Source organism: Triticum aestivum, chromosome 7A, assembly GCF_018294505.1.
Source record: "Triticum aestivum cultivar Chinese Spring chromosome 7A, IWGSC CS RefSeq v2.1, whole genome shotgun sequence".
NCBI lineage: Eukaryota > Viridiplantae > Streptophyta > Magnoliopsida > Poales > Poaceae > Triticum > Triticum aestivum.
The window spans coordinates 51839801-51852676 of record NC_057812.1 but is presented as its reverse complement, the minus strand read 5'-3'; the positions used below and the strand labels follow the sequence as shown (position 1 = coordinate 51852676).

The window sequence follows — 12876 nt, the reverse complement described above, 5'->3', positions numbered from 1 at the left end:
ATATGTTTACATCTTATCCAACCAATGGACACGAACTCGTGGCCTGGGGAACTTTTAACCCCATATTATTCCCTTAAAAAAAGCTAGACTTCCATTTTTTTATTGACGAGTTTTTATGTGCTTCGCAAAAATGTTCGAGAATATAGAAAACCTCATATGCATTTTTAAAAGATTGTCCATATTTCTAGTTCACATTTCCGATTACTGCAACAATTAGTCATGTAACTTATACAAAATGTAATCATGTGTTGCAACAAAAATAAAACAAAAGAAAATGACCTGTAAATAAGAAAAATAGAAACAATTATTGCAAAAAGCTGTCAAGTGTTAGTGGGCCTATGGCCCATGAAGGCCAGCACGCAGGACGCGGCGTTGGCTGGCTTCGGCCGGGGACGGCCCACCTATTTCTATCATTCTACAAACCACTCAAATATCACCAAAAAAATGACTCAAGTCTCATACGGCCAGCCCAGCTCAGTCGAATAGGTGCAGGCTTTGCGCCACTGCCTCGTCTTCCGCGGTTCCGCCTTCGCAGCCTCCCAACGTTCTGCACGGCTGCACCGCCATCCTCGCCTCCACTGAGCCATTACACCGACGCCGGTTGTGCAATCGTCCAGCGCCACCTCCTGTTCTTACAATGGTATACTATGCTTGGAGTGTCATATTGACACACTTATTTATTTCATGCTACCGAAATACAAACAGAAGAGATTTTATCCATTACTATCCAATCAATTGATAATATACATCAATGCTTCTGCTGTCAGATTTTTAAACATGACAAATCAAATGTTTTTATGGGAAATCATTTTGTCATCAGGATGACAATTTTCTTTAATAAGTATGGCAATCCCCGACAAAAAACTGAACTTGACACGGATTTTTCATGCTTGTTAAATGGAACTGTCATCCTCGCGCAACATAATTTACCATCTCGAGTGTTTGTTTTGCCATGCTAAAAACACCGACGTTCGATTTGTAGCGAAATCCTTAATATATCGACTCCAGGAAACGACAAGAACTACAGAAACATGACTGACTGTTTTGTTTCTCCATATACTATTTGGTGTTTTTGCCATGCCTTACCTAGTTTATCGGATCATAAAGCATCACGTTCAAAATATGGAATACTATGCAATCTAGCCAAAATATTCAGATACGTACCAGTATTACAAAAATCTTACATACTAGTTCAATCCGATGACAGTTATTCCCATGTTCTCCGTTTGGTGATTATTCCTCCTCTCACAGTACACAGTTTTTTGTGAAACCAGTACATAAAAATGTGATTTGCGATAGCTTTCCGTGAGCCGACCCCCTCCCCCCCACCTATCTTATCGTTTTCCGTTTCAAAGCAAAAACAAACATGAACTCTCCAAGATTATGTATATATAGTGCAATTTATCATTACCAAGAATATAAATATCATCAGATCACATTGGAGCATAGGCCTTCGTACGTGTGCTAACTGAGACCTTTGATTTTATTTAAACTATATCCAGATGCTGGCTCGATGTTGTTGTAAATTATTGTATGGATAAGATGTGCACGTCTAGTAATCCGTGATATGGATATGATATACACTAATGTCATTGCCGACATTTACATCAGTTGACTTAAATTATTGAAACTGAAAGTTCAAACCTATTATAGATGAGTTCAACCCTTGGCAACATATGGAAGCCAAAACCAGACGAATTTGGGTGATGAAATATTCCAGTTGGATGTAACTAACTCACATGGACATGGGAGATTACGGAAGGTGGGAAGCAAGATGATAATGGAACATGGCCGAAGTAGGTAAGATCTGCTGTTTGTAACTCACTGTTGGTCATGAATTACCTGCTTTAATTTGTCCCGCTTTACCTTCACCATAACAGCAAACCATTAGTGTGAATAAACATGTGGTTACACCGACGCCGGTTGTGCCATCGTCCAGCGCAGCCTCCTGTTCTTACAATGGTATACTATTCTTGGAGTGTCATATTGACACACCTGTTTATTTCATGCTACAGAAATACAAACAGAAGAGATTTTATCCATTACTATCCAATCAATGCTTCTGTTGTCAGATTTTTAAGCATGACAACTCGAATGTTTTTTATGGCAAATCATTTTGTCGTCAGGATGACAACTTTCTTTACTAAAGCATGGCAATCCCTGACAAAGAACTGAACTTGCCAAGGATTTGTCATGCTTGTTAAATGAAACTGTCATCCTCGCGCAACATAATTTGCCATCTCGAGTGTTTGTTTTGCCATGCTAAAAACTCAGATGTTCGATTAGTAGTGAAATCCTAAATATAGCGACTCCAGAAAAAGACAAGAACTACAGAATCACGACTGACTGTTTTGTTTCTCCATATACTATTTGGTGTTTTTGCCATGATTTATCTAGTTTATCGGAATATTGAATACTACGCAATCTAGCCAAAATATTCAAATACATACCAGTTTTACAAAAATCTTACATACTGGTTCAATCTGATGACAGTTATTCCCATGTTCTCCTTCGGGTGATTATTCCTCCTCACACGGTACATAGTGTTTTGTGAAACCAGTACACAAAAACGTGATTTGTGATAGCTTTCCGTGAGCCGATCCCCCCCCCCCCTATCTTATCGTTTTCCGTTCCAAACCAAAATCAAACATGAACTCTCCAAGGTTATGTATATACAGTGCAATTTATCATTACTCATCACGATCATATTGGAGCATAGACCTTCGTATGTGTGCTAATTGAGACCTTGAATTTTATTTAAAATATATCCAGATGCAGGCTCGATGTTGTAGTAAATTATTGTATGGATAAGATGTGCACGTCTAGTAATCCGTGATATGGATATGATATACACTCATGTCATTGCCGACATTTACATCTATTGACTTAAATTATTGAAACTGAAACTTTGAACCTATTATAGATAAGTTCAACCCTTGGCAAAGTATGGAAGCCAAAACTTGACGAATTTGGGTTATGAAATATTCCAGTTGGATGTAAGTAACTCACATGGACATGGGAGATTACGAAATGTGGGAAGCAAGATGATAATGGCACATGGCCGAAGTAGGTAAGATCTGTTGTTTGTAACTCACTGTTGGTCATGATTACCTGCTTTAATTTTCCCGCTTTCAATTCACCATAATAACAAACCATTAGTGTGAATCAACCTGTGGTTGGATGGTTAGGAGTATAGTCGTATCCCTAGCATTTTTCAGGATTTATTTCAGAATTTTCGGTGATGCGCGTTCTGTGGGAGGAGACGTTCCTGTCGACTACGAGACGTCTGTGATGACTTCGTCAATCTCAATATGATATCTTGGCTTAGTATTTCAACGGTGCTCATAGGGACAGGTGTGCGTGTGTGTTCATAGGGATAAGTGTATGCGCGTGCATCTGTATCGTGTTCTCGGAAAATAAACAACAAACCATTAGTGAACGTCATATCCGTTGCAAGTAGATGGCTTGTTGGCCTTTTTTGTTTTCCTTCTTCTTTTTTATCATCTTGAAGTCACAGCCAAGTTTCTCACCATTGGGTTTCCCCTGGCGGTAGAATGTGATGTGGAATCAGGAGACGCACTCATAATGGAGATTAATAAATGGGTGGGGAAGGGGGCTCGTGATTTTAACTGTTTATTAATAGTTGACACGCATCAACTAGCAGTGGCTATGAGGCCTGGCTATGACGGCACGAGGGATGCTGTCGTGTGACTCGTGTCGGTGTGGAGTGACAGTGATCAGTTTTGCGACAACATGAGCGTCTTCCTGACAGCCATGACCGTGTTCTTAGGTGAAAGATGTCCCATCATTTTGCTAGCGCCTTTGGCCCTGGCATGGAGTACTAACGGAAGCGACTATTGAATTATCGTTCATCAAGATGTTGATTGGAACACTGTTTTATTGCAAGGTGAAAACTCTTGTCCACATCTTTATTTGCTAGGCTAGGCAACGACGTACTTGTGTCGTTACCTTATTGAAGGTGGCGTCTACTGCTGGTCTTTGCAAGCAGGATGAAAACCCTTTTTCAGGCCAACTCCGCTAAACCTGACGATGAAAATTAACTTGGTTGTAGGTGTTAATTTTATTCTATTTTGTAACGGTTCGCTAGTGGTTTTCTTTGCTTTGTACTCTAGTTAATAATCAATAAGAACGGCCATATGCACGTACAATGCAGACGCCGGGATTCAACCTCCTTTAGAAAAATCAACACTTGACACAATTAATTTCACTGGTGCCATGCATGTCAGTTGTCCTAAGGTATTTCTTTGCAATTGACACTGAAAAAAATAACGCGTTATAGCATCGCTAATAGCATGCTATAGTATATAAAGAATTATCTCGCTAAATAAATCAATGTACAATGCCTCGCTAATAGCACGCTATAGCGTGCTATAGCACGCTAATAGCATATTTTCAGAGGCCACGCTATTTTTTTCATTTTCCAGATGAATCTGCTAGATCAAACTCTCCTGGCAATCAGCAGTGCCTGTGCGTGCCAACAACCCCATAAATTCATCAGGACAAGAGTCCGTGACCGATCTGGCGCCACAATGCCACAATTGGGAGAGTGGACCGCAGAAACATATACACCTAGCTGCATATTCATACTCTATTATCTCTTGTGCCGCGTGTTACTTCATAGCCTGTTGTGTCGTGTGTGGTCTATTTAAGCACTAGCTCATCACATCAACGAATTTCCAAAGCAACACATAGCAACCACACACTCATCAAGAGAACGGAACAGAGAAGGAGAGGGTCCGGGAGAGCGATGGCGGCTCAGGCAGACACCATTGAAGTTCCGACGGACACTGAGTTGCTGCAGGCGCAGGCTGACCTGTGGCGCCACAGCCTCTACTACCTCTCGTCCATGGGGCTCCGGTGCGCCGTCCAGCTTGGGATCCCGACCACCATCCACCGCCTCGGCGGGTTCGCTTCGCTGCCCGACCTGATGGCTGAGCTGTCCCTTCCATGACAACCTGGGGATTGCCACCATACTCCGTGAGTGCGGTGACATCTTCAAGGGGCTTGAGTCCCTCACTGACTGCTGCGGTGGCGATGGTACGACGGCGAGGGCCCTCGTCAAGGCTTACCCTCACATTAAGTGCACTGTTCTAGACCTTCCGAAGGTGATTGACAAAGCCCCAGCCCATGGTGTCATCAACTATGTTGCGGGTGACCTGTTCCACACCGTCCCATCTTCTCAAGCCGTGATGCTCAAGGTATATATAACATGACAAATTATGGGAAATTCTTACATTTTGGTCTCACAACTTGTAGAAGTCACACTTATCGATCTTTCATTCTTTGAACTTTACCTATTGTTGCAGCTTGTGCTACACTTTTGGAGCGACGAGGATTGTGTAAAAATCTTAACCCAGTGCAAGAAGGCCATTCCTCCACGCGACGAGGGAGGAAAGGTGATTATCATAGACATCGTGATTGGACCTTCCTTAGGACCAATAATGTTTGAAGCCCAACTCTTGATGGATATGCTCATGATGGTGAACACAAGAGGAGCCCAACGGAGTGAAAATGACTGGCGCAAGCTATTCGTGGAAGCAGGGTTCAAAGACTATAAAATTGTGAAGAAGCTGGGGGCTCGATGCGTTATCGAGGTCTACCCCTAAGATGTTGCGCTCTAAGGATATGAATAAAAGTGGTGCTTGTTTTTCTAAATGATAGCTTCATGGTTCTTATAAAGTAGCTCAAGTGTTTGAATCAGATGCCTTAAGATCAATGTAAAGTTCATTTAGAGAAGTACTAAAGCACTCTCTCTCTCTCTCTCTCTCTCTCTCTCTCTCTCTGTGTGTGTGTGTGTGTGTGTTCAGTTTTTACCATGTCGGTGTGTTTCAAGCCTCCAACAATGCTTTCTTGTTACTTGTCATGCATATTATGTATTGTTGGCACGTTCTATTTTTATATCAATAATGATATTTTCTTCTTCAAATTAAATGCAAAAACAAGATACTAGAAGTCGACGAGGAAAATCTTTGTTTGATGGCACCAAATGTTCGTGGGCTGAAATCCTGAATTATGAAAATTATCCATATTGAGGCAAAGAGTAATAAAATATTGAAATGATAAGATGTACACTTTTGGCAGCATGCAGGCGCAGAGCCAGAAAAATTTGCCATTGGGTTCAGTCATTGACTTATTAAAAGGATTTGGGTACCGATAAATTAATTATAACTTCAAATCTATACCATCTCAAGAAGTGTTTGGCACTAAAACACAACATACATAATAGAGATATGACATCACCTATCACATATTGTAAGGAAAGGCATGTAAAGGAAGTCACCGAGCCAGACACGATTATGAGCCGGCTGGGACTCTGTATGCCACCAGACGTCAGCCCGTGTATATAAGGGGATGACCCGGTGGCGGCTTAGGGCAAGAAACAAGAGATCGAGAACCAAGCCGGATCGAAACCCTAGCAATACCAACACAACTAGACGTAGGCTTTTACCTTCATTATAAGGGGCCGAACTAGTATAAAACGTCTCGTGTCCTTTGTCCCGATTAACCCCTTTAAGCTTCCTAGTTGCGATGGCCCTACGACTAAGTCCTTTCTCTAGGACATCTGCCGTGACAATTCCACGACACATATTGTATTGCATTAAAAACTGAGAGAGTGCGAGACATACCAGTTGGATGACATTGAATGAAATGGAGAGCTGTTGAGCAAAGTAATGCACATAATAAAGTGAATAATATTGCAAAATATTTGCTTTCAATTGAACACACCATACATGTTGCTTTCCCCATCACACTATTGTCCTCTGACACACATGTTGCTTGCCCCATCATAATATTGTCCTCTGACATGTTTTATGCTTAATCAAATATTAGTGAATAATTTTTTAAGAGTAGCCTTGTGACAAATTGTTGATGTTTCCTTAACATGTTAGACTCCAACTAACCGTTCAATGATAAATCCTAGATTGCTAAAGTATTTCGAAAGAATTGTCATCTGCTCTTTGCCAGACACATAGGTAACCTCATCGATCAACAAACTGAATATATTACCTCTGATTTGTGCAGTAATATAATTCAAAATTTCTACATACTCATTTGGCAACATCTTTAACTCATAAGAAAACATAAATAGTAGGCAATATAAAGTCATGATGAAGTCCCCTTTGTAAAATAATTGGGAATTACCTTCGTTAAACTATCCTAGATTAAATCTCTGTTCATGCCTGCAATATCCATGTGTGGATAGACATAATTAAGTGGTGGCATGTAAGGTCACTTTGTTAAATATGTGCACCTAATCTCATCTTACTTCCTCGACTTCTTGTGTACTTCTAAATTATCTTATGATCGCTGAATCATAAGGCAATTCACTCAAACTATTTTATCTTTAAATGGAAAGGCTTCAGAAGACTACTCATGGAGAAATTTGATGCACTTTGACAACGTCTAATGGGTGACCTTGAAGTGCTAACATCATTATCTAAATCTGATGATGAATATTTTTTTGAGGAAATAAAATTCGACAGCCTAGATCAATCAAAGTACATGGAATCACCGAATAACTAACTGGAAAACTATGGGCTACCAACCATGATATACACAATAGAGAGGAGATGTGATGAACTACAACCTCAAATTTGGTCTAGGGAGCCTTCCTGCTGCTGACCTGTCCTTGTCGCCTCATCTCTGTTGCTGGAGTATCGAGGCGAACGAGAGAATAGATCTGAGATTGGAGGGGGCGAAAAAAAACGCAAAAGGTCGTGCGGCCGGCGGCTGCCCTATACACGTACAGAAATAGAACAGCGACAGGAAGCCACGAACAGGCCTGTCAGGCTGGGACTGAGAGAATTTACATTGTGGGCTTTTGGGCTTCTCACCGAGCGTTTCATTCCAAGTTGATGGGTTCAGCCCTGATTTTGTATTGGGTTCATGCACATACTATATGTGTATTATACCCCTGGCCAGGCAAAGTCGTTGGGTTCAGCTGAACCCAACGCTCATACGCAGGCTCCGCCACTGGTAGCGTGAAAAGTGCATAAGATGACATTTCACCAAATCTTGTCTTTTTGTCCTTTTTTAAAACATGAGTACAATATGTGGACGCATCACACATGCATATGCAAACGACCACATGAATGTGGGAATGTATATGGTGCACGGGGACATTTGGTGCTACCCGTGCATCGGACCCCCGTTGCATATTTAAAGTTATACACAAAATATCTGAAAACAAATTAGTGCATTGACACAACATCATTGTATGTTGTCACAAAAATTGAAATCAAAATTTGAAGCATTGCTTGAGATACAAATTGACAAATTCGACACTGAATAGTACATAACACAAGTAGGGCTTCAGATTTGGCCCATTACCACATTCATGTCGAATTTGTCATTTTCGTGTCTCAAAGAAATGCCCCGGCGCACCAGATAAAATCACCATACTCACACAACATATACTGAAGATAAGAGTCTCTAGGCGACTTTAAATATATTTAACAAAATCCATGCACGTCTAGTTGCTGCCCATGGCTATGTTGCTTAGTTGAATTTATTGAACTTGAATGTTTAACTGCTTTAAGTGAAGTTCAACCTGGATTGAAGCTGAAAATTAATGAATTTAGCAGCCGGAAGTTATCTTGTTCGTGTGCACAGAACTTTGCCAAAATCTAGCCCCTCTCCAAAATATTTAGCGGCTTTGTTATTATTTCAGTATTATTTTCCTTTCATCTTTATGGATTGTGCGTATCATGTCTGTGCGAATGGCGATGCATTTGAGTCAATAAAACATACAACCAGCTCTGTTCTCCATCAATTCCGTTGTCTATATACTCCCTTCACAAGAACACATGAAGATTGAAATAACCAAACATGCATGTCACTCAGTGGTTGGATCCGACGAGGCCGAAGCTCTGCAGTGTTTAGACGGAGAGGTCGCAGACGTCGGTGAGACGGTGACAGTACCCTGGTGGGCCGTAAGCGTCGTCGGCAGCATGCTGATGGGCCAGAAATGGCAGAGACGACGGCGGGGGTGACTGCCTGATGGTGTGGACAATCAGGGCAGAACTGAAACACCCATCACGGAGATTTGGGGGATCGGGAACATCAATAGCCCACGCAGCAAGTGTCAGTTGTCTTCAACATTTTTTCTGCAAGGTTCTAGAAATAAGATCTGGGAGATCAGCCTCCCCAGGCAATCAATAGTGTCAACTACCAACAACCCCATTAATTAATAATGAAGATCTGATGAACGTAATTTTTTTCCGGGGTAAAAAGAGTTTATAAATCAAGCACCGAAGTAGTACTAAACATGTCTGCATTATATAGTTCAGGAACCTCGCCAGGCTCAGATCGAAGTCATACAGCAATGCGCTTCTCATTTCTACCGAAATTCGCTACGAAATGACTCCGAGTTTTGCTCTCTCCTAATGCGCTTGATTACAAACTCTCTTCCTTCAACCACATTAATTCATGAAGATCTGATGACAGTTCTGACGCCACATTACTACAATTGGGACAGTGGACCGTGTGTCGCGTGAGACTTGATTTGGGCTGCCTACACACTTCCATATTCATATTTTATTGTCTCGTGTGTCGCGTGTGACGTGTCACCTTTCGCTCCACAGCTAACCAAACTCTAATACCCACTCCTCTCGACAGGAGTAGGCTGGCAGCTATATATAAACACTTGCATGCTACGCAAAATCAGTCACACAGTCCTCACATAATTGAACACAGAAAGGGAGAGAGAGCAATGGCGGCTCAGGCTGAGAGCATCGAGGTTCCCACGGACGCTGAGCTGCTGCAGGCACAGGCAGACCTGTGGCGTCACAGCCTCTATTACCTCACCTCAATGGCGCTCCGGTGTGTCGTCGACCTTGAGATCCCGACGGCCATCCACCGCCTTGGTGGGGTCGCCTCGCTGCCCGACCTGATGACCGCACTGTCCCTTCCCTCGGTTAAGATGCCATTTCTTGGCCGGGTCATGCGCGTGCTCGTCAACTCGGGCGTCTTCGCAGCCGACAACGAGTCCGAGCCCGGCATGGAGCTCTACCGCCTCACCCCGCTGTCCCGCGTTCTGGTGCACGGCGTCGTGGCGGATGAGCACCATAGCCAAAGGTATTTCGTGCTTGGTGTCACCTCACCGCACTACACGGAGGCGGCGCTGGGGCTGGCAGACTGGTTCAAGAAGGACACCGAGCCACCGGTGCCGTCACCTTTCGAGGAGAAGTTCGGCGTGCCACTCTTGGATGAGAAAACTGCCCTCCTTGACGAAGAGCTCGACGACGTTGTCAACCAAGGCGTAGCTGCCCATGACAACCTGGGGATTGCCACCATACTCCGTGAGTGCGGTGACATCTTCAAGGGGCTTGAGTCCCTCACTGACTGCTGCGGTGGCGATGGTACGACGGCGAGGGCCCTCGTCAAGGCTTACCCTCACATTAAGTGCACTGTTCTAGACCTTCCGAAGGTGATTGACAAAGCCCCAGCCGATGGTGTCATCAACTATGTTGCGGGTGACCTGTTCCACACCGTCCCACCATCTCAAGCCGTGATGCTCAAGGTATGACATGACAAGCTACAACTCATAAAATTCAGGCTTATTCATATTTCATTCTTCAAAATTTACCTATTTTTGTAGCTTGTGCTACACTTTTGGAGCGATGAGGACTGTGTGAAAATCCTAGCCCAGTGCAGAAAGGCTATTCCTCCACGTGAGGAGGGAGGAAAGGTGATAATCATAGAGATTGTGGTTGGACCTTCCTTAGGGCCAGTAATGTTTGAAGCCCAACTTCTGATGGATATGCTCATGATGGTAAACACGAGGGGTGGCCAACGTGATGAAAAACACTGGTCCGAGCTATTCAAGAAAGCCGGATTCACGGACTACAAAATTGTGAAGAAATTGGGAGCTCGATCCGTCATCGAGGTCTACCCATAAGATGTTGTGCTTTAAAGGTGGGAATAAGGAGGTGCTTATTTTTCTAAGGGAAAGTTCCACGGGTCTTGAAGTAGCTGAAGTATAAACATTAGTTGCTTTAAGGTCCATGTGGCGTTCGATTAGAAAAGTATTAAAGCACTTGGTATTTTCATTTGTATGTGTTTGCCATGCTGGTGTGCTCCAACAATGTCTGCTTGTAGTTTGTTGTCGTGCCTATCATGTATATGTCATATTCTATTACTATCTGTATCAATAATATCATTGGTTATATCATGCTAAGTGGAAAAATTGGAACTGCATGAATCACCTGGCTAGCAATCCACAATATGATAAAGTAGAAATAGGAGAAATGTAAATGGGAAAGGTAGCTCAGTGGAACACATGTACCAACAGGGGCGGAGCCAGCGTTGTGGCGTTGGGTTCAAGTGAACCCAACGATTTTCTGCTGCCACGTACGCATATGTAGGTTATCGTGTGCGTGAACCCATTAGAAAATCGAGGCTGCACCCATCGGAATTTGGAATTCACAAGCGAAAGCCTTTTAGTCCAGAAATCTTCACGGGAGTATCCCAGCTAAGGCCCATACGTAAACTGCTACTACTGTCCCGTGCGTGCGTTAGATGACTCGTAACGCATCAGGTCGGATGTGTTGTGAATCGACGACTCTCGCTCGCCAAGACTTACCGGGGTCTTCCCTCTACTCCGCCTCTCCCCATCTTGTTCGCCCATCGCGGTGACGGCGCATCGCCTAGTCTTCGCCAGCCAGCCCCAAGGAAGCAACAGCAGGTCAGCGTGCAGTACAAATACAAGATACTAGTAGATCACCACATATTCTTCTTCTCATGCATGTTCTATTTAGCCTAGCCTTTGCCCTAATTTTCTAATTAACTTTTCCTGAACTTTGATTGATCTCGGCAGTGGAGCAATATTTCTCAAATAGAAACCAATCACCAGATTCAGATTATGATGTAGGCACTTCCAGGCCACCTGTTAGATGCAGGTAAAATGCATCAAACATCGTTGATGTAAGTACTCTTACAGATTTCGAAAAGAGAAAAATCCATCTATACAGAGAACTGATATTAAGACGATCCATCTATTATTTGTGTTGCCGCCTTTTTCACAGATCATAACTAGGGGCAAGTTGTGAGTTATACATTGGTAATTAATTGACTGGAATGGTCGAAAGGGAGAACACTGTAATGTGAGTGATTGTACATGCTTCGTTTAATTTATGGTATTATACACTTTCAATGTAACTTGACTATTTTGCTGATGTTTTCGGGAAGGAGAAGCTGCGCCTGAAGCTATGAAGTTATTTTCGAAATTACTCTATTCACAATATGTAAACAAGAGATTTTTATAATATCATCCAACTGGTATGTCTTGATGTTTTTCTTTGCAAATGTTATACTGTTTTGTTTTCAAGGTATAAAATATAAGTGCTATTATATTTGTATTTGGGTGCTAGCCTCTCGTTATATGGTAGTGTGGAATTGGACAGTGTACTTAATTATGTCATACTAAATTTTCACAATAAATCAGTCATGAACCCATTGGCTCGATTTTCTGCAAGGTTCTAGAAATAAGATCTGCCAGATCAGCCTCCCCAGGCAACCAATAGTGTCAACTACCAACAACCCCATTAATTAATGAAGATCTGATGAACGTAATTTCTTTTCCGGGGTAAAAAGAGTTTATAAATCAAGCACCGAACTAGTACCAAACATGTCTGAGTGACACTTCTCCTAGTGCACCTTTGCGGGCAAGACGGCATTACCGCCTACAACATCGCAACGAGCTATGGACACAACATGTCCTCACCACCGTGTCCTAGAGGCAAGGTTTTCAATTTCAGTTTCAGGAAATTTCAGCAACAGCCGAAGTCACCAAAATTCCGTGAATTCAGTAATTTCGGTTTGCATTTCAGCCAAAAGGCTGAAATATTAACTTGA

At 42.6% G+C, this 12876-nt stretch overlaps 2 protein-coding genes across 2 annotated transcripts; both read left to right on the top strand.

The window, feature by feature from the left end:
• Window positions 1–4768: 4768 nt before the first annotated feature.
• On the top strand, window positions 4769–5787 carry LOC123152985 (probable O-methyltransferase 2). The gene is made up of 3 exons (XM_044572324.1): window positions 4769–4878; window positions 4958–5219; window positions 5328–5787. Exons 1-3 carry the CDS (start codon window positions 4769–4771, stop codon window positions 5625–5627), a joined length of 672 nt encoding a protein of 223 aa, XP_044428259.1. The 3' UTR covers window positions 5628–5787.
• Window positions 5788–9683: 3896 nt separating this feature from the next.
• Window positions 9684–11194, top strand: LOC123154338 (probable O-methyltransferase 2). The gene is made up of 2 exons (XM_044573094.1): window positions 9684–10543; window positions 10622–11194. Exons 1-2 carry the CDS (start codon window positions 9734–9736, stop codon window positions 10919–10921), a joined length of 1110 nt encoding a protein of 369 aa, XP_044429029.1. The 5' UTR covers window positions 9684–9733; the 3' UTR covers window positions 10922–11194.
• Window positions 11195–12876: the final 1682 nt, after the last annotated feature.

Bases quoted from the DNA above. Each gene is read 5' to 3' on its own strand.
- LOC123152985 (XM_044572324.1), top strand. From the start codon at position 4,769: ATGGCGGCTCAGGCAGACACCATTGAAGTTCCGACGGACACTGAGTTG. The intron at 4,879-4,957 runs GTGCGCCGTCCA...CTGATGGCTGAG, and splicing joins CTCTCGTCCATGGGGCTCCG to CTGTCCCTTCCATGACAACC. The intron at 5,220-5,327 runs GTATATATAACA...CTATTGTTGCAG, and splicing joins CTCAAGCCGTGATGCTCAAG to CTTGTGCTACACTTTTGGAG.
- LOC123154338 (XM_044573094.1), top strand. From the start codon at position 9,734: ATGGCGGCTCAGGCTGAGAGCATCGAGGTTCCCACGGACGCTGAGCTG. The intron at 10,544-10,621 runs GTATGACATGAC...CTATTTTTGTAG, and splicing joins CTCAAGCCGTGATGCTCAAG to CTTGTGCTACACTTTTGGAG.